This window comes from Sipha flava, unplaced genomic scaffold, assembly GCF_003268045.1.
Source record: "Sipha flava isolate LNK unplaced genomic scaffold, YSA_version1 134_pilon_pilon, whole genome shotgun sequence".
Lineage (NCBI taxonomy): Eukaryota > Metazoa > Arthropoda > Insecta > Hemiptera > Aphididae > Sipha > Sipha flava.
This window is the reverse complement of record NW_020271760.1, coordinates 2,488,162-2,511,747: the sequence shown is the minus strand read 5'-3', so window position 1 is coordinate 2,511,747 and position 23,586 is coordinate 2,488,162. Positions and strand designations below refer to the sequence as shown.

General features: G+C 27.5%; 2 protein-coding genes across 2 annotated transcripts; both read right to left on the bottom strand.

Moving 5' to 3' along the window:
- Positions 1-8,728: 8,728 nt before the first annotated feature.
- Positions 8,729-10,061, bottom strand: LOC112679327 (26S proteasome non-ATPase regulatory subunit 7). The gene is made up of 2 exons (XM_025549090.1): positions 9,942-10,061; positions 8,729-9,696 (listed from the first exon to the last, which is right to left on the bottom strand). The coding sequence occupies exon 2, from the start codon at positions 9,690-9,692 to the stop codon at positions 8,748-8,750; it is 945 nt and encodes a 314-aa protein (XP_025404875.1). The 5' UTR covers positions 9,693-9,696; positions 9,942-10,061; the 3' UTR covers positions 8,729-8,747.
- A 7,666-nt stretch (positions 10,062-17,727) lies between these two features.
- LOC112679404 (zinc finger MYM-type protein 5-like) lies at positions 17,728-18,452 on the bottom strand. Its single transcript, XM_025549192.1, has 2 exons — positions 18,431-18,452; positions 17,728-18,335 (listed from the first exon to the last, which is right to left on the bottom strand). Exons 1-2 carry the CDS (start codon positions 18,450-18,452, stop codon positions 17,728-17,730), a joined length of 630 nt encoding a protein of 209 aa, XP_025404977.1.
- Positions 18,453-23,586: the final 5,134 nt, after the last annotated feature.

Below are 23,586 nucleotides of genomic sequence, written 5' to 3'. Positions count from 1 at the left end.
ATAAGTAAATAAAGGAATAAAGATACAAATCTTTAACGTGATGACTTAAGGCAAAGAATATAAGGTACGAAATATAAACATGACAGAGTACTATAGAATACTTTAATTATATAGTTTATTCGACCATATTTTAAGAATCATCCTTTGGAAGCCTTTTAAATTAAAATAAACTTATATTATGTATAAAAACTGATAGATAGATATGTATAATTTAATATTGCTTAATATGTAGTTAAAAAAATTAAAACATATCTGTGAAAAGACAAATCGGTTCTACCAGTATTTTTGGCTTTGCCTGAATAATATTTGCATGAGACAACTACACCAGGGGCGGATCTAGACGGGGGCGATTGGGGCGATCACCCCTCCCCCCCGTTCACCGTAACAGACTTTAGTTTTTGACGTAATTACTTCAAGGGTAAATAAGGAAATCTTAAACTATTTTTTTCATACCAAATTTATGCTGGTACTATGTTATCACTTATATTTATTATTTGGTGATATACTGATATCACAGTTATATACAACTATCATGATGTTAAATATTCGTAATCAAGTTTTGTGTTTGTCGGTGTTTCCGAAACGTGATAACTGATAACTACCAACATAAAAATTGTTCGGTACCTCCATAATCAACAAATTTGTAATTAAAATAACCTGGACAAAATAAATGTTGGGTCTTATCATTTATATTAATAAAATATTTTAAGTTCAGTTAAATCAGAACTGCGAGGCCTTAGTTATAATTTAATGCGCGGGGCCCTGGGCAACTGTCCCTATTGTTCACCCCCTCGTGCCGTCCCTGGTTATGACACATATTGGTATAACTAAAAAAAATTATTATTATTACTATATAATTTTTTTTTTTTTAAGACTTTTTTTATTTAAATAAATAACCTATATCAAAATTAATATTTTTAATTTTATCTATATAAATATCTATATCATTTGTGTAGGTTAAAAATCCCCCCCCCCCGTTATCTTGGTCTGGATCCGCCCCTAAACTGCACACCATGAACCTTCTGATTTTGGAATTTCCATTAAAACAAACTTATTTAACTGATAGTCAAGTAATAAACGCAGTGTAAAACGTAAATCAACCATCAATGTATTAACTATTAAGTATTAACAATTAACATTTTACATTAGTGCTATGATAAACAATTTTGTACGACGGCTGACGTCATAGTACAATTTCCCTCATTTCCATTTTTAACAGAATTCCGGTATGAGGCAACTTCTATTTTCTATAATCCTTGCGACAATATTACATTGTTATCAGACAACCGGTTATCATCTTGTGTACACATTTTTGAGATAACTGTAACCTATTGGCTAAATAAATAATGAGTATTCAAACCAAAACGGATATCCAAAATTTTGTAAATCGGATAATACTCGTGAAACCAGGGTACCCGGGTACTCGGGTATCAAGAGCACTAATACATAATACACCACGTGTAAACAAAAATGTCAAGTGTAAGAGGATCGTTGTAGTACATGGACATATTGTAAAAAATAATGACACTGAATAAAAAAACTTAAAAAATCATTTTGTTTTCTTATAAATACACAAGTGTTCTAATTACAATCGTGTATAATCACCGATAACTAATCGAATAGGTCAGTAGCGTAGATACAATTCTTTTCTGGGGGGGGGAGGGTTGTTTAAGAGTAAGTTTTTAAGTGTTCATAGTATATCTTAAAACGAGATCATATATAATAATATTACATTTAAAATAGTGTTATTATGTCCCGTATTAATGAAAATTATTTTGTTATTCAATTTTTAATATATACCTAATCATAGTAAAATCAAAATATTTTACTATAATATATAAATATTAATAAATAATAATCAAATATCATTAAAAAAAAATCTGTGGGGGGGGGGGTGGAAACCCCTTACACCCTCCCCGTAACTACGCCACTGGAATAGGTAAGTTATTTCTAAAGTTGGTTTGGTAAGGAAATACATTGATTTGTTGGCAGAATTTAAAATACTATCTAAATCCAATGGTACCTACTTACAATCAATGAGTCAGTGGAAGTCCACATAAAACCGTGATTCATGATCAATTTCAACCAATGGTTGGAATAAATAAATACTTGAATCACCTAGTTCATTTCACGAATACATTGGTATAGATACATTTGAAAATCTAAAATCAAACATTCGAAAAAATCGTCAAGATTATCGAACTGAACAATAGCGATGAAACATTAATTATTCGGAAACATCCAACTAATACCATTTATACATATAATCTATTATTTCATCAGATTTTTATATGAATGAAACTCAAACATGTGGGAGTCTAGCAATAGAATACACTTGATTTGGCGTCGTGTATTGAATTGCGTCTTAAATGTAATTCGGTGATTGATGAATTGTGTCCCGGTCGTAAAAATGTTTATTATTTTTATCAAACTATATTGTATAAGTGTATTTTATTTATTGTTTTACAATTATTCGTGTAGTGTAAGCGTTTTTTAATTTTCCGTGTGTGCGATAAAATACATTTTATTTTAACTTACCAACAATTAAAGGAATTTTTATGTTTTAATATGTATGGAATTACTTTTACTCTTTTTTTAATTTGCCTTTGTTCGCACATTACAACAAATGTAACTACTTATTATTATGTTATACGTTTTTATTTAACTGGTAGGTATTAAAAACATATTTAATATAATCCATTTTCATATTGAATCATTTGTTCCCTAATAGAAATAATATAAAAATAATCACCTCCGTATCAACATTATTTTTTCAAACGCAATTTGCCGAACGCGTAGTTATTCCCGGGTATTAACTAAAACGAATCAAAATACACAAATCACACTGACACACTGAGCGAGTTCCTACGGACCGATACGATATTCCAACGATACGCGCAAATTATTTCAATATATCTGAAAACTATTGGTAAACAAATAAATATCCGCCAAGTAAACATACGGATTGGACGATATACCGCATCTTCACATAAATATATATATATATATATATATATAAAGCTAAATATTGATCGTAAAATATTTAATTAAGTTCGCATAAAATACGCGTGACACACTTGTGCAGCATACATATAAATAGATAAATAATAAAACTTAAATATTGATATAAAAAATTTATGGCAGAGTTCTCGGATGTGCGCTTTAACGGGTTTCGTATACAACATTAAAATTTCGGCGAAACATATTATGTTCGGAGAATTGGAAGTTATCGAAAGTTATTGATTTTAAGTAATTGAAAAATAAAATTATACGTCAACATTATATAACGCGCTTTACCGGTAGAAAAGAGGTATACAAATGTTACCAGTGTTTCATCGTTTTTGGGTTGTGAATATATAATCCGTATACTGTTTGTATTTTAAGCTGTTGAAGTGTACGCATTTTTTATCACGGTGATTTGTAGGTAAGTTTGCGGTAAAAACAAACCGTCCACGTAATGAATCTAATATACCGTTCATAATAAACGAGAAAATATTCAAATCAATTAATGGTACTTACCTATATTTTTAATACGACATTAATCGAAATTCAAATGGTAAATTTGACGGAAAGTAAGCAGCAATTTTCCGTCAAAAATTATTTCAGTCGTTCTAGGACTTATCCAAAAATATTATTCATGTATAAAAACAAAGAATTTCTAGTTTTTTATTGCCATATTCTGAGATTTACTTATTATAATAATAATTTATTTTCTAATAATTATTCATTCGACGAAAATATTGAACCATCGAAAATTTAATATAAATATTGAAAGTATGGCACAGGCGTACTATAAATAATTGTTAACCTTATTAGACCCTTTAATATCTATACTGTCCTTTTAAACAAACTCACAACAAACTTCCCATAATTGTCAGTAATTTCAGTATTAAATCTCTTATCCCTAAACTCATTAAAATTATCATTATCTATATTTAGTAATAAATTGTACATCAAATAACTGAATTATTTAATTACTTTATAAATATTAGTGTCATATCATCAATTAGGTACATAAATGGCATATGCTGTACTATATTAAATTTAAAAAACTTGTAAGAGCATTAATTTGCTGAAACATTTTAAATTAAATAAAAAATTAAAAACAAACAAACAAATAGGTAGTGGCCACACTATGCGTTTTATCGGTTGCTGATAATTCGGAACCGATCGGTAAATTACCGCAACATCAATAAATAACATATAAACCGCATTATCGGGGCCGGCCACACTGATCGATTCGGCAAACCGATTTAAAACTCGTCGGGACAAACCGCAATATGTTGCGACTTGGCATTGCATATGTGTTTCAAAACGCTTTATTTCGTATTGTGCCGTCCACACTTGCAGATTATCGGTTGCGGTTTACTAATACACATTTCGTCGCAATCAAATCATTTAAAATATTATATATAAATATGTAAGGTTTTTTATTATTCTATATTAGTTTATATAACAATATAATTATCATGAAAAGTCTACAATCTGATTATTATGATAGATCTATCTTCAGCAGCATATACTAATAGTATAATAATAAACCAGCTAAATTTCGTTGAAATCAAATATAATATCACAGTAGTCTAATATTTCCAAGAACATATTATTTTGAATTAAAATATTTTTCGCGCTTTTTAAATCGGCAACCGATAAAATGCCGAATGAAATAAAATAAAACGTTCAAATAGTATTAAATCCCACCATAAAATTGTTCTTGTGTGTGTTATATTAAAATAATACGTAATAAATAATTATCGAAGAATGTTCAAATAATTTAAGTTACTTGTTGTTTCAGTAAAAACAAAATCACAAAAATTGTACCCATGCTTGCTATTAAAAGTAAAGTAGGCTTGATCCGTGAGGCTTCGGACCTGAGTTGTTGTGTTACCGTTCAATATTAGATATTTACTTTAGATGTTTGATAATACCGACGAAAATGAAGCGCCATAATTGTATAATTTCAGTTCACTAAAACCTACATTAAACCCACGCGTGAAAGGACAGTGAAATTAAAGTAACTGCACCAGGCCCCGCGCTCGAATGCAGGCTAGGTATTGCAATAGATTTGGTTGAAATATTATCTTTGCAGTACCGCAACTACAAAATAGGAGGCCCGTGTGTGGTAATAATATTGGGCCCCTACCTAGGATTTATTTTTGTTGTACGTCTTATTTATAAGTATACATTTTTTTAGGTTTTAAAACACGTTTCACATCAGTTAGAGTATGATATATGTATATATTCGTATATATATATATATATATATATATATATCAAATTAAATACATACAACTGTTGTATAATATACTTCACTACATATTAATGTAGTAAATTAATTAAGTAGTTTAGGTAGGTATTTTGTATGCCTACTCAAATACTCAATGAACTCATTGTCAAATAAATATATTACTCTAAAATATTATAACAATTAACCTGTATTTTAAAAAAAGTTTTTTTTTATTATAAAATAATAATATAATATTATTAAATATGTGTGTTTGTAAAGTGTAGTTTATTTTAGGCTTTGATTAGGCCCCCCCCCCAAATGTATGTAAGCCTTGGGGCCCGCGTGCGTGGCACACTGCACACCCAGTTTTTGCGGCACTGTATCTTTGACGAAATAATTAATAGATTTTCAGTAAAAAAAAAAAAAAAAAATGTTTTGAACAATTATTTTAAATATTTTGTATTTGTAAACTTGAATTTTACTAAGGTTTGGTTATTAATTTTTATAAATGATTAAATAAAAATTAATAAGTCACTTATTATTTTTATATTACATTTTTTAATTCAATGTGTGCAATAAAATGTACATATATGTATATTATAAAAATACATAATTCCTTGAAGAGAAGCGGCAATCAAATGGCTCACTGACCAACTTCCTTCAAATTTAATACAAAACAACGGTAAAAAAAAAATTTGTACTTGTCCCCGCAAATTGTTCCGTCAATACTGAACCTACAGTTATAACAAAACTTGTTTTACCACGAAAATTAAACACTTATAACACCGCTGTGCTCTATGGTTCATAAGAAATACGGCATTTCACATTGATTTTAAAAATCTCACAGTCAAAACTAACATAAAAATATTAACAATCAAATTTAAAATACAATTGTCTAAATCAAAAGAAGCACAGCTATATTGTTTAACTGATTTTTCCCAACTCCGTCGATTCGAACGGGGTCGTCCACAGGATACTGCAGCTTTCAACTTTAATCTACGATCTCCTTGATTTTTATATTTAAATTAGTTGTTAAATTACATTATTTTAGATTGTTAATTATTTTTTTGTAAACAGCGGTAAATATTATAAATGTCAATCTACATTATAATTATCAATAAGTTTAGATGACATAATTATTAGATTATAACGTAAAACTTTTGTATTAAAAACAATAGGTAATTAAAATAGAAACATTGCCGTAGTATACTCACCTGTGCAAAACAATTGTTTTTTCAAATTTTGGATTTGGTTTTAAATAGTTAGAGTTAACCTACCCATGAAGTGAAAACCGTTCAGTAGTTGTTAAGAAAATCGTATAAAGGTTTGTATACCTAGTATTAAACAGTAGAGTCAATGGCTTTCGTTTTTATTATTTGTTTTACGTTTGGATAGCCAACTTTATTTTTATTCAAAGCGTTTTTAATCCTTTCAGAATACCAGCATGTTGCTAAATTTTATTTAACTCAATATTTCCAATTCAAAAAGTTGTTTTCAAATATCACCTATTTAAATGTTCAAACATAGCAATAATTCACCACATAATTTGCTATAAATAAGTTATTATCAAGATTTGTACTTAACATTAAATCAATTATTTGTTAATTAAATATAGTAATATTAAGTTAATATTTTTTTGTAACTAATATGCGTTTGTATTAAATTTCAATTGAACATATACAATATTTATTAATAATAAATAAATGAAAATGTTTCATACTTACATTATTTTACACTGCTGTATACTTCAATTTTGAGGTAAACCTAGGTTCTAAAGACTAGTCATCCATTTCATAATAGATAGTTTATGTTAAAAAAAATGTAGATGGACAATTATTTCACGAGTATCAATATATGTTGTACATAGATTTTCAAATATTTTAAACATACAATGTATTATAATAGATTAAATTAACCTATATATTATCAATAAGTGTATTTTGAACACTTATGGATAATAGTGCATTATTAGACAGTACACAAAATTTTGTATGATTTTCTGTACACAATAAATAGTTATAAGTTACAAACCTTAACTTACTTATTTTACAACGAAATATATTGTTTCATGACATGTTCCAATGTATTATCTTACAAGTATTATCTTCCATGATCCGATTGTTGAGAAAAAAGTGAAATATGATGTTTTGTTAGTGTAAAAGTACAACCTATTGGTTGTATTTAATATTTAATATCATTTATTAGTTATTTAATATCATTAAATTACACTTATCAGGAATTAGTAAATAAGAAATTTGGTTTCTAGGTTCATCAATAAATGCTTAAATTTTTTTTTAACTAGAATAACACAAATTAATATACAAATTATGCTCTCATTCTAATTATTCCTTCATTCACGAGGCTGGTTTCTATGTATATTTTTTTTTATCATACATTTTATCTATTGTATTTTAATAAACTAACCGATGTATTTTATTGTAATTTTTGAGTATAATTGTATTTCTAAGAACTCTATAAAAAAAAAAAAAAATCATGCAAAATTAATCAATTTACAAACATATTTTTTAATATAATTGAACATTTGTAATTTTTCTTGTCTTAATTACTTATTTTTTAAAGATAAATTTTACTTTAAAATTATTATTTTATCATTATTTATATTGAAAAATAAATTGTTATATTTTTGTTTGAAGATAAACTTTGAAATCAATTCATTACTGGAAACTCAAAATAAATTGAAACTGAAAACCAATTTGTCTTTGATTTTATAAATCTGTCAACTAATTTAATACTTGTGAAAAAAATGTTTCACTTTAAGTATGGTTAATAAAATAAAAATAAAACACTTACTTTTTAACTTTTCATAAAAATTCATTATTTGATTTGTATATTTATTTATATTTTAAAAATAATGCTGTATAATATTAGTAGATTTTGGACATAACTGAGGATTCTTATATTTAACACTTTATAAAATTTAAAAAATTACCTTACAATTTATACAGCAATACAAAATTGTATACATTTTATTATTATAACATGTTTTAGAAATGAACCAAAATAAAATTACTATTAATTATTAAAAATAGAACGATAGAACTATATACAAAAATTATGTAGACACAAATTAATTAAAAGTATAGAAAAATCATATTATTTGTTAATATAAGTGAAGATTAATAATGATTTGCATGAATATTATTTTTAAACCATTAAAATATAGGTATATAATAATTTCGTTCAAATGTTTAGATATAATTTAAGTGAATAAAAAAATAATATTAATTTGAAATGCATTATTTTTATAAAAGAAAATACATTTCTTTTTAGGTGATAAAATAATCTAAGTATAGTCAATCAGTAGCATTTTATTGAAATAAATTAAAACAAGGAGATTTAAATAAACGAAAAAATTAATTAACCAGGATGTAGACATTATTTGAAATAAGATAGTTATAATAAACTAAAATAAGTATTAGATATTATTATAAGTGTTTTCAATACTTTAAATAATAAAAAAAATATTAAGATTATTTATTTACAATTATATCATATCCATTTATTTTGCTTTGATTTCTTTCTTTTTTGAAACTTCTTCCTTTTTCTCTTCCGGTTCTCTTGATTGTTTTTTTTCATCATCACTATTGGCAATCTTATTGTTGATTAAATTGTGTAAGGCTATAATGGTTCTAATCATAGTTGCCAAATATACAGCAAGCATATGATCATTAACTTTTACGTGCATTGCGGCAACCAGGGAATCCTTGTCAACATCAGGTAAAAGATTGAATATTTCTTGTAGTTGATAAATTATTTGGTGATTGACAGGTAATTTTCCATCTACAACTTGTTGTAAATAATCTTTAATATCAACCATTTGTTTAAAAAGACCCCTTGCGCCAAATATTATATTGGCAACTCGTTGACTAAGGGAACCACTAGTCGAGTCTTTAATATCTCTAAGTAAGTGTTCAACACCAACCTCTTCAGCTTCTTCCGCACCGATTTCACTAGCAATGTGTTCCAATGTTTTTGATGGCGGTGATCCATCGTCATGGATTTGCTCCACAACTCGGTAGGCTTCTGTTGGTATTCCAACATCTTTAGGTTTAACATCAACAATTACCATAACAGATGTGTTGTTTACACAGTATTGGCGCACTAGTTCGTTGACAGCTATGTCATTTTGGTGAAGTTTAGGACCGGTATGATACCAACCAACTACTTTCTCGCGGGCATTTACCTTCTTAAACATACCATACATATTTTCAAGATAGTCATGATCAAGGAACCACACCGACTTATCTTTGTCGTCCTCGTCAAAAGGAAGGGCAAAACTATTTGATATATCGAGCACTTTATTTTGTTGCCAAGAGCCCAGTAGTACACCAACTACTCGCTTTTGATTACCGATCTTTCCAAGCCGAGTAAAATGATCGACAACACTTAGCAGTACCAAAGGGTGAACAACCACTTTGGATATAGGTGATTCGTGGGTTGACATCGTTCTGAAACCATAATGAAAAAAAAAATTAATAATAAATAACTTGGTAATTTTACTGAATTTAACTAACTCATCTGGTATATTGTTGATATTATTTATGATAGAGAAACATTCAAAATAATAATGATAATGTTATTCAAGTAATATTGTTATTAAATATTTATTTTAATTAATACTTCATTATGATGGAATGAGTCAATTTAATCATAATGTGTAACGAAATAATCAATTATTAAAAATTGAACTTACTTTTTAAATAATGTACTTCGTTGAATACGTCTTCAAGTCACGAAATTGAATAACAAATATTGTTAGAAAACGTACAAGTTCACGAAACAATATTTATTTTACTATTCGATGATAAAATGACAAGCATAATAAAATAGTTACGGACTAACCTCAAAATACTAACGCGAACGCTATCTGCCGTTTTGGAAAACAAACCATTTGACGTACCTCGGATGCCGATTGGGAGAACAGGTATGCGACAACAAAAATAAAGAACAATCTAATACAATCAGATATACTTAATAATATCCGATGATCTATGAAACAAAAAAAAATACAAACGACTGTTACGAAATGCAAATCAACGAGGATTTAAGTCCCTGTATTGACACACTGGAAGATAACTTATCCGATTATATTTTTATTTATCGAAAAATTAAGCGTATTTTATCGCTTGCAAACCTGACGGATGATAACGAACAACATATTACGTATAGATGGGAATCGTGGCTCACTTTAACGAATCAATTCTTTCGATTCAATTCGCTTTAATGACTCAATTCATTGATTCGACTCCCAATCCTCAACGGATAAGTCGAATAGCCTTAAGCCGGAGCATGCCGGACCATTTAGGCGTGACGTAACGCCGCGACGCGTTGCGACGTTACCGTAACGGTCAGGCGTACACGGTGTTAATCCTTCGTCTGTACACCGGATCTTTTATGGCACAATTGAAATTTCGAAAATGCATTTTTTCGCAATTTTGTCATTTTCACAATGTTGTAAAAAATGTTATTATTAATGAATCGTAAAACAAACTTCAGGGTCTTATAAGATCTTTATGAAGAGTAACCCTCATTTAGTAAATATAAATTTTTTCAGATTTTTCCTAAGTGTTTTTAGTACTAAAAACAAGTCTGTTCATTTATGACCCAGTGGACCCAAAAAATAAGTGACAGGCGAAGGGTTTAGTGCAAAGCGCGTGATTTGCCCATGTACCACGCATACCGCACATGCCATGTCATGCGCGCACGTTACACAATCCCGCGGCATGTTTCTCGGCGCACTTGGGCCCAGTTTTTCGGTGGTCAGTTAAAAAATCGTATTATTATATTATTTATATTTTTTACATTTGAGTAAAAGACTTTTTTCAAGTAGCTATTTAAATAATTTAAAGAATATTTAAAAATATATTTGATTATAATATTCTTTCTACATTCTACTATTTAATATACTTACAAATAGTGGCGTGGTGATGGCCATGGCCTCTTAATTTTTGTTAATAGATAGATGGGTGGTGCATGCGGGATCTGTGATACAAACACAATAATAACTATAAAATGTTCGTGCAACATACATAAACTATAATAATAAATGCTAATTATTCAGGTAGGTACGTACATTAAAATCGGGTGTACGATACTTGATACAATGGCAACAACTCGTTTGCACAAAAAAAGCACAACTCGATTGTGCACATATATTTTGGCTACCTATGACAAAAATCCCTAATTTCAGAATTCCCTTGCTTATTATCGTTAATTATTAAACTCCCCTGATTATGAGAGTTGGTTACATTTATTATTTTGTTTGATTCATTAAAAATAACACTAGCAGGATATTTTTTATTAGTGTATCTAAAATTTGAACATCCACTCATTAAAACACGGTATTCACTAAATTTGTTTCACACTATCAATATTAAAACATCGTTTTCCTCACCGAGATTAAAAAATATTAGAAATTTGTGCGCCATATTAAAGTTTACGTCGTCAACACTGTACCGTTCATATACATAGACCATTCCTACCGAAACTTTACAAAAAAATTTGTTTGGAAAATCCAAATTTATATAGTCTACAGTCTACACAGTCGATTATAAGATAATATTAAGATAATATGATTCTTTGAATGTTTAGACCCCCCACCGTCTAAACGCTGTTCCTGGTGGTGGGTATCTCAAATTTTGTTTGTCTCATAGGTGTAGAAAGTTCATCATGCCACTGCTTTCAAATAAATTTTTTAAAATCTGTATTGTTTTTAAATGGTGTTAAATTGTATGTTTGCATCTGTATATATTATACAAAATAAAAATTTTTTGAACCCTACTATGGTAAAAAATAATACCAGACCATATATACATACTATATATATGTTATACCTATTAAAACTAACTTGATATTGTGATTAAAATAATATTAATATAATATAAAATAATATATATATATAAATATATATAATGTATATATAATATATATATATAATATATATAAATATAAATATGTATAAAATAGTATATATTCACTGCTTAATGCAAGAAATAATTACAAATATAAAATATAGTTAAATCAAAATATTTAAAATTTTTTTTTAATTTTGTATACAGATACTTTGAAAAGGGATTTTAAATACTTACCTTTATACTTAAAACTTATAAAAGTTTAATATACTTATGTACTCTAAAACTTTTACTTAAATACTTAACAAGTTTGAACTTTTTTATTAGAAAAATAAAATTTATAAATAACAATATAAAATGTATACTATACAAAATAATAAATTAATATAAATATATACATAATGAAAGTTTAGACTATGGCAGGTCAAATTAATTATAATTAGAAATTATAATATTGTTTTTTGGTATATTATGATAAAATATAAATATTTATATATATAATTATATAAATACACTAAGTATTATCTATTTACCTATTTACATATTGCTTTTATTTATTTTATTTTTTTAATTAGCTTTTAAAAGAAAGTTATAGCTCAAAAATTAAATCATACTATGATACTAATGCCTAAGATAACTAAATAAACATTAATCATTCTCATAAAATAATATTGGTGAAACTAATAAAATAAAGTTATTTTAATATGGGTTGAAGACTTGTTCAAATTTACAAATAACAGATAACATATTCAGTGATTAAAAACGGAATAATTTAAATTATAAATTTAGAAATGAATTTTGACTAAGGAATAAGTAGTTTGTGTAGAACAGCTGTAAGAAGGGAACTAAAGGGATTTAAGATGTCGAATGATCTGAAATAAATTTCAAAAAAGGTTTATTGTCTACAGAGCTATTAGATAATAGGATATTATTATTATAGAATCATTGTTGGTGGTGTAAGAAGCTTTGGAAAAGTGAGATGGAGATTTTATGAGAGAAGACGTGAGTAAATATTTGTATTTTGGTAATTTGAGTGAGTTTTTTTGCGAAATTTTAGCACTAATTAATATTTTGGACGACATTTGTAGTTGGAAGTATCACCCGTGCAAAGGGTGCACTTGGTGGACTGCTATTTTCTTTGATGCAACTGTTTCAAGTGGTGATCTCATAACGTGATGGGTGATGGCCATAAGGGTGATATCGATTTTGATTTCGTTGTCCTCTTCACTCATCTAGACTACGAAACTAATGGTTTGATTTTCTTCCCGTATGGTAGAATAATTAGATGATGATGGCGGAGACCGTTTGGGTTTGGTAGTAAGCGAAGAGATAATGTTATCTATCTTGAGAGTGAAGACGCAATAGACAAAATACAAGTATAATAAATTGAACTGAACACATAATTAAAACTGTTATATAGTAAGGGCAAATTACGATCGCACAAATAGTTACAACCATGGGGTAAGGTTCATCAGCGCTACTAGTTATTTTATATATCTTCGTTTTAATAGATTTATCCTTTAATGTTATTTCAATTTAAAATATATTTATTTTATTTTTTAAAACATATTTCAAACAAGAATTATGAACATATTTTAGTAGCTCTAAGGAGTAGCTTAAGTAATTCTAAAAGAGTTGATTTAAAACAAATTTATGATCGAGTTAATAGTTTGATATTTAAAACATTAAATTCTGGAAACTTATCAGTTTCATTGAAGTCTTCTGTTTTTTTTTTTTTTTTTTATAGCAAGAGTATATATATATAAGTCTTTCGATTATTTTTACGTATCTTCTGATTTTATATTAAATAATCTATATTAAATTAAAAATTTTAAATCCGATACAACTTTTTCATTCTTCATTCGAACTGTATAGATATATTTAAAAATTAAGCCGTTTTTTTTTTACCTTCTCCATCGAGATTTTAAACTCATTATTTCTGATATCAACAAAACAGAAAATTACCCCTATTGATATAATATAAACTTGTGATACTAACTCTTTTAATATATCTGAGGTTGTAGCTATTGTTTGAATTTTGGTTGCAAGGAAAAAAAAATACTTAATCAATTTATGTTAATATTAAATCCCAAATATTCAAAAGATAAACAATTTTATGTTAAAAATCTCAACGTAAATCCACTCTTTGAAAAACTTCCTACTTCTTTCACTAACTAAAATAAAATGATTAAAATGATAGTATTACAGAAATACTTAAATACCAGTATTGTTTTATTTATAAAAAAGACGATAAAATGAGAAATCACGTAGTATGGGCTTAACCGATTACGGGTCGACTTTGTATTCGAAAATCTATTTCGGTGATAACGCCGATCGTCAGTTACTTTGATGAGTCGGTTGTTCGATACAATTTTGTAACAATACTAAGTAACTCCAAGAAAACTCACAAAAATTAAAACAAACCCTATACTGTAAAATGTATATTATAAAATCTTAGGTTTAACTATAGTGCATGTATTTTAAATAAAATAAGTATTTTTAATTTTTCCGTTTTTGTGCCTCTTTCTTTATTGCGTACCAGTTTCGATAAGCCCAAGCTATAACTCAGCACAGTGATAAGATGTTTTATAAGTAAATTTAAAGATGTTATTATCTTATGAAATTATTATCTTGCCAAACAATAAGCTAAATTAAATACTCACAACCTTATATCAATAGTGCCTGGAAATTTGATAATATAATTGCATGAATAATAATTTATAGTATATAATAGCAGTTAATTATGATAAGTAATTTAATAATCACAAGGGTATAACTAGTTTTGTCTTCGACACAATGCTCAAAATCTTTCTATTTAATAATTATTCACAAACCATGTAATAATTACTACTAGTTTTATATTTTATTAAGTTATGGTAGTTATCTAACAATACTCTAATGTTAATCGATTACATAACATTACTAAAATCTATAAGGATTTAAACTAATAGATTTATATAATATTAAATATTCATTTGTCACCCTCCCCTTCCTTTCCGACACTAGGAAGTCACACAATAATAATTTTAGTATTGGTTTCAATTGTATCATTGTGATATTTTAATTTATGGTTATATAATTATTATATCTGATTACTCAATATTTTGATTATTTAAACATTCGTATGATTCGATTGGTTAAACAAACATTACAAAATAAATGATTTGTTGTGTGGGAAATGTTAAAAATTGACTTTTCCATAATATTTATCAATAGGTACTTACTATTTTATCAGACATATTGGTTTAAAGGCGAAACGAATAGGCAATAATTTTTTGATTATGAATGAAGCTCCATTTGTGTACCTATTCAGGAGTTATGTATAGGCAATCTTTGGGCACTTGTAAAACGACTGTATCGTAATATTATAATATAAGAATCAAGGCAACTGAAATAGGCAAAGTTTATATCGATGTGCAAAATCCATACAAAAAATATAGTGTCGACGTAATATTTAAAGTTAATTAGTTATAATTAGTCATTATTTCTCCCTTACGTCAAAAGTTTCAAATTTAGCGACATCTAAACCTATTAGGTTTTAGAACGTTGTGATGTAAAAGAAAACTCCAAATTTACTTGTTCGGTAAGCATCGAATTTCAAAAAGTAAATAATATGTTTTCTGCAGAACTTGGTCAGGTTAACGAAATCCAGTACCGGATCTACAAATTATGTAACCCGGGGCACAACATAATATTAGCGCCCCTAAAAGTTACCAATAAAAAATACATGTGTCCTAAAGTGTATCAGAATACGGATTATTATAGGCAACTTAAATTTTAAATATTCACTCAATAAATAAAGAAATCATATATATATATATTTAATATTTATATATTATGGAAATGTTTATTTTCAATAAAAAACAAATAATTTAGAACTTAAATCTATATCATAACTTAATGAAGCCTTAGAATCTATAGTAGAGTAAAATAATAATTTTCTTGTTTCTATTTAATAATAATTTTTCTTGATTTTTTTGATGCGAATTCGTTAATGATATCTTCATAATTTATGGATTTAGCAACTTCGTGCTCAATGGATATCATTGACAGGTTATTTAATCTTGTTTGTTTTGTAGTTGATCTTAAATATGATTTAGTTATTTTCAGTTTACTAAAACTGCATTCACAAGATGCCGATGTTACGTGTAATATCAAAAATATTTGATAGGCTGTAAATTTGTTGGGATAAGCATCTTGAAGACCATTTTTAAGAATAAAATTTAAAATTTCATGTGAACGAGCATTTATTAATTTATTATTCAATTGAATAACATGTTGAGTAAAACTATCCAACTTTAAAATTAATTCATTTTTGTCAATGTCTTTTTCATATTTTACACAAAAGTCCATAGCATGTTTTTTTAATTGAATTGTTGGCATACTAGATAAAAACTTTCCATCTAAAAAAGAAAAATCTTTTGCAGCTTCATCAATGGAATCAAATCTTCTTTTAAACCGTTCAAGATTCTATCACAGACGTTTTTCATTAAAATTTTAAATTTATTTTCTTCTGATAATTTTGATGATTCGTCCTCCGCTAATTCACCAGGCGTTTTTTCTTTTTTCTAGCTCGAATCGATGGAAATACCGGTTCTATTGATAGCTCAGATGATTTTTGTTTTGATCAATCAAGTGCTTCTTCATTACCTTCATTCCTAAATTTCTGAATAAAATGTATCAGACCTTTTAAGTGTTGAGTCACTATATCTATTGAAATATTCTGTTTTTGTAAAATTACATTTACTCTATCAATTGCAGTTAATATTTTATTCCATATTATTAACATACATATAAAATTAAAATATGTTATCCCTTTCAACAAACAATTTAATTCAACACTTGCTTCTTCACATAAATTACTATTTTTAAGTAACTTACAGACATGAATAACTTGGGCTAACTGCAAATATAATGATTTAACTGCGCGTTGCTTTGTAGATCATCTGGTCATACTGTAACCTTTCAATGAACATTGAAGATGTTCTTTAAGAATATCCCATCTCTGAGTAGAACTAGAGAAAAAATTGAACAATTTTTGAACAATACCAAAGAATTTTTCTAATTCCGGTGAACATCTTGAACACCTTTCCATTTCCCAGCCATATTATCTCCATTGTCATATGACTGACCGTGACAATAGGATAAATCAATACTATGATTAGACAAGCTTCTCAAAATATCTTCTGTTATTACCTCACCAGATTTTTAAAAACTTGTAAAAGACCTAGAAAACTTTCCACAATTTCACATCCATTTTCATTTACAACAACGTAACGAATAACTTGAGACATTTGCTCTTCATGTGAGATATCTGGCGTGCAGTCGAATAATAATGAATAATATGTAGCGCTTTTAATTTTTGATAAAATTGTATTTCTAACTTTATTTGCAAAATTTTCTAAAAATTAATTTTAAATTTCGTGTGAAAAATAAGTAATACTTCCTTTTTTATGCGTTCAAGATGAATTCTTAGAGGCTCGTTATAATGAGATATTAAATTTACCAAATTTAAAAATGTTCCACTTTGATTAGATTTACCTATATTAGAAACAATTTCGTCAGTTCCACGAAAAACACTGTTCTTCATTGCTAGATTATATCAATTATTGTTTTCAATACTAATCTTCAATGATTTTCTTCTAATTTTATTGCATTTTGTAACTCTATATCAATTCCTTTACCTTCACAAATTGAAATTTCAAGCATTTTCCATGAACAAAAATACTTTTTATGAATATTAGAATTTTCATGTTCTGGTATTCTTTCTGACACTTTCTTCCAATTAATAAACCCATCTAATGCTAATTTTGATATATTTTTGTCGTTTGAATTTAAAAACAATTTGCATGGTACACAAAATAATGCATTTTTTGATTTGGAGTAGCTAAGCCAAGTTCGTCGACATTGATTTCCATTTATAAGATTTTTGAAAAACCAAGAAACATTAACAGAACGCCCTTCTCTTTCAGATCTAGTAAGATTCAATTTTTCAATATAGTTCATTCTCATTCTAACAATATGAGTTCTTTGAGAATCTATTATTTTTTCAGGCCATGTACCACAATCTTTGAAATCCAAAGTTTCATTTTCACTTAATTTCAATGACATAAATTCGGACATATTTAGATTTTGATCTTTTTCATGATCAGAATTTATTTCCTCGACAATTACTCCAGAACTACATTTCTCAGTATCCTCATCCTCTTCAACATCTGTCCCATTCTCTTCATTTTCTATAAAATATTAGATATTTATAATAAATCCAGGTAGGTATAGACCCTTGTAAGAAAATTATAATGCCGCAATTGTAATTAAATATTATCAATACTTGGCAAAAACACCGTAAACATACTTGCTAAGAAATATTTCCGTATGTCTCTTAGTGTATATAATATTAATATCATATACAGCGGTTTTACTTAGCACTTTACTCATAATTTATATTTACGGCATTGTTGTTTAGGAAACATGTCATAATAATGCCGTGTCTAATAATTTAATTTTAAATTACTGATAAATGATAATGTTTAAGATTTCACTGTTGTACACTGTTACTCACCACACACATATTTGGTTCACTTCTCTATAATATTTTAATATTTTAGTGAACAGTACATTTTCGTATGCTAGGTAAAAAAAACTGTAACTGGAATTACGGCGTTTTTGCTTAGTAAAAAATTCTAAATAATTTATAGCGTTCTTTGTATAAGTATCAAAATCAGAATATCTCGATGAAATAAAATTGAACAGTTCCATTGCATTTGTTAGGTATTTTTTTAATAGAAATTATGTATTTTAGTTTGAAAAATATTATATTTATGAAAATAGAACAACCAATAATTACAAAACATTAAAATCAATTTTACTCAAAATGTCATGTAGAAAACTTACGGCATTCTTCCTTAACAGGGCAGTAACCTGTATTATTTCAATATAATATAGCAATATATTATAAAAATTGATTTACAAAGTTTTCCGAAAACTATTATTTTAAAAGTTATACCTGTTTCATACTCGTGGTTAGGTATTAAATTCTAAAATAGTACTTATATTGAGAGTAATAAATTATTATAATATTAAATCACGTCATTAATTATTATAAAACTATATGGTTCTAATAATAATAATATAGAATAATAATTATAAATAGTTTCTAACCTGCGCTACATTGTGTATTATTATTACCCAGCCAATTATGAAAATACGCCGAAGTTCGCTCATTTTCTTTTTTTTTTCGAGAGCTTTTTTCCGGAACTCGCAACCTGATAATTTTTTTTTTTTTAGACTGTTCCATAACAAAAAAATTATACAATAACTTGTAAGGTGCACTTAAATAAATATTTAGTTAAATATGAACATTCCCTTTTCACATAATCATACACATTCATTAAATATCGTTCACTGAACAGTGAAGTGAACGCTAAACACTGTTATAATAAATAAGTACAACTGTTAAATAGCAGAAAATACACACACATGAATACGCAATGCTTTGTTATCGGCTTATCATTGTCCAATTAGCTCGTCTACGACTAACCGATACAAGTATACAACATTGGTTTATATTAATTGCAGAGTGGCCCGGTTGTGTTTTTGGCTATTTTTAGCAAAATGATAAAATCAATAATATAATATGATATGAAATGACAAATATCTTATCTTAATCTTTACCAGTGTGACTATTATGAATTAAAACTATTTAATTTGAAATACTTATGTAATTCAATACAAAAGATTCAATTTGTTTTTAAAAAAATTAAAATGTAATAAAAATGATGAGTTAAAAATTTGAAATTTGTGCCTCTCTAAAATTAGCGCCCGGGGCATGGGCCCCGGATCGCCCCCCCCCCCTAGATCCGGAAGTGACGAAATCAAATGTATTTCTTAAATTGGATTAGGATCTTATACGATAAAAATATTAGTTTACTGTACTATTATTATTATCATTATCATTGTTATGTTAGTACAGTCGTTTTCGTAATCACATAAAAATATCAGTTCCCATACAGGTATGGAATGTAGACGACGAGGCGTTGCGAAATAAGTTTTCATGGACAAATATCGATGTAAGAATTGACGGTCCATGGATATTATAGACTTGACTGTATACGGAGGAATAAATCGATTTATTCGATGGGGATTTTGAATTCGCACGTTATTCGTGTGCGAGTGTCAGGGGTGGATTTAACAATTTTCCGCTCCAATGCAAAATTCAATTTGTCGCTTTTATCCAGAAAAAAATAACTTCTATATAAAAAAATATAAATTTACGTGTAAACAACACTGTCGTCACTTTAAGTAATTTACGCGTACGTATAGTTATCGGTGGACGGACAACTATCGAGTAATTCAATAAAATTATAAAGGGATAAATAGTAGAATTTACCTGTCAAATAATCGTTGTAATATTATTAACAATAATAATACGGTGACGCACTAACGAGTCACTTTTTGTTCAACTAATGAGTTATTAAATTGAAGGTACCTTCAATACGCGGTGAACCTGTACCGATAACGTCATATCTAACAGTTTCTAATGAAGCGAAAATTTCCTATACATAGTGCGGCAAAACCGGGTATTTTGCGTATGTCAAACACACGGAACCATGGTAGGTTAGGTATGTTAGGTCATTATGATAATATTTGAAAAATATGTAGAAAGCAAGAAAATAAAACCATTTTGTAACAAAAATTGTTAATGGAAATTGAACAATAATTGATCGATTTAGTTTTGAACACATCATTCTTTCACATCTTCTTTCACATCAACAATTCTTTTACAGCCTATATATTCGAAATTCAAAATAGTTTGGTTACAATTGATTAAAGGTACGATTTCCCTACAGAGTCCATACGCGATGAGGGGGCATTAATTTTAATAACATACGGGCCCAGGTGAAGTTGTGGCATTGCCTAGACTCCAATATGTATTACATATAAATATATAAAAATTTAATATCTATATTCTATAAACAATAAAATGAGCTATAATAAAGTACAATCGTTGTCATCGTAGTCCTTATTATCAGCGAGTTCCTGGGAAAAAATGAGTATTAATTTGCTAAAAATAAATTAATTCAAAATCCTCATACGTCGTTCAACATTTGTAATGGTAAAATAAATTTTAAAAAATATGCAATTCTATTATTTAATAACTATTAATATATAAGTACTATTTAATAATATTATTTCTAACTTTAGCTTATTAATTAATAATTATTATAAAGTACTATTTTATAACATAAACAATATTGTTACTGTCATTGCATACCTACTTATAAATATTTGAATTTCGTCCAAAATATAAGGATTACAACATTTTAAATTGACTGCGTATGGTGTACACAAACAGTTTTGAATGTACTAAGAACGTATATTATATGTAGGAATATTTTTTTCTGCATGTTTTTTAATATTATTTAAACGTTGAAGAATCAGGATGAAACAATTTGAACTCTTATGCGTTTTTTAAAACGTGTTTTTTAATGGTGCTCACTAATAAATATATAATGACATTTCATTTAGTAAATTACAGGAAATATTAAAATATCAAATGAAAATTAATTAATGCCTAAATCTTTTTAGTTATATGTCTCGAATATTTCGATTTTGATAGGAATCCTATAATTAGATAACATTATTTTTAATTTGAAAAAGTTTAAATTTCAAATAATTCTTTCAAAATAAATGATCGAACCTGTGCAATTATTTTAATGAAAAATGTATACAAAATTATATTTTATAAACAGTAAAATAACGCATTATGCTTAAACATTTGATTTTATTCCACAGAAAATTGAATATTTTAACAATTAATATATAACCAAACGATCTTGGAGTAAATTAGCCTATTTTTTATTAAATTCTTAATTTTATAAACATAAATTATTATTCAAATTATTATTCTATCAGTAAAAATAGTGGTATTAAATATTAAGATTTTATTCACAGTTTCGGATAAATAATGTAAAGTAGTTAAATATAAAAAAAAAATGTTCCTATTTCCTATAAATTATTTAAGAACTAAATATTTTCTCAAATAGTTATAACATTTGTTTTAAAAAACATTGTTTCCAATTAGGATTATATTTTTCTAGACATTAAAACCTTCATTTGTAAAGCCATATATAGATACCATACCGTAGGTACTCCAGACAGTTATTTTCTCTTTAACGATAATTTGACGGTTTGTCCCAAAATCTAATTAACATAAACAAAAAACCAAATAATAGAATTTAATATAGTTGCGATAATAGCTTTTCGTTTTTTCAACTATGCATAAAAAGTTCGTTAGTTTATGTTTAATGAAATCTTTTGAACAAAAGAAGAAGGGAAATCATGTAGACCATATATAATTATGCATTCATATTAATTTTAAGTTTATTTCTTTATTTTATTTCATTGCGGTGTGTAGTTGTTTAATATTTGAAGTTTGTATTTAGTGATTTCACTATTCTTTTTTTTATTAATAATATAACATTTATAATCTGTACATTTTTTTTGCACAGTAAGCAAATTTGCGGAAACGATATAACATAAAACAAAACAAACATAGACAGGCGAGAAGAGAAGCTATCTAGTGATAGAACCCTATCATTTCACTATTTTATAATAATTTTTAACGCTAAAATTGGATTTGAGTAGAATTTACCAACAACTTATTTCCATTCACGTTGTTTTGTATATGAAATACAGTAATTCAGGGAACTTTATTTTATTTTTTTTTTATTTCATTTTCTACATAGTGTAATAAAAATTATACAATTAATGCATACCAAATTACGTATGGTGTATATTTTAAATTTATAGAGCGTAGTAAAATATGTTTTCCAACGTAGGGAAAGTGGCGCGCCCATCGCCCAGTGCACATTGTGCACTGCAGTAGCCCCACACTGATTTTAACTAGTTGGTGTGGCACGGCCCTCCTGGTAGGGGATTTAGCGTAGGACTAACACCCTACCTAGTAAAAAATAACTTATTCAGGAACAAAAAAATTTGCCTCGGGACAGGGTTTTTGGGAAATCGAATGGAAAACGGAAAAAGGACTTCTTTTTTGGAACTTGGAACGTACGTACACTATATAAATCTGGAGCAGTTCACAACATAGTGAATGAAGTTGAAAAATATAAAGTTAAATTAATAGCATTGCAAGAAATTAGATGGACCAATACATGGACGATAAATATTAACGAAACAACTATCTTCTACGGTGGCTGTACTGAGCAACGTCAATTAAGAACGGGTTTTGCGGTACACAAAGATTTAGTCCCTGTAGTTAAAGAATTCAAAGACATTAATCCTAGAATGAGTGTCTTAAAAATAGAAACACAATGGTATGATATAAGCTTCGTAAATGTACATGCTCCAACGGAGGACAAATCTCAATATGAGAAAGAAGCGTTTTATGAACAATTAGAAAGTGAACTAAACTTGATTCCTAGCAATAGGATACAAATTGTTCTAGGAGATCTAAATGCCAAAGTT

Bases quoted from the DNA above. Each gene is read 5' to 3' on its own strand.
- LOC112679404 (XM_025549192.1), bottom strand. From the start codon at position 18,452: ATGTTTACGGTGTTTTTGCCAA. The intron at 18,336-18,430 runs GTATTGATAATA...AATATTTTATAG, and splicing joins GTTTACGGTGTTTTTGCCAA to AAAATGAAGAGAATGGGACA.
- LOC112679327 (XM_025549090.1), bottom strand. From the start codon at position 9,692: ATGTCAACCCACGAATCACCTATATCCAAAGTGGTTGTTCACCCTTTG.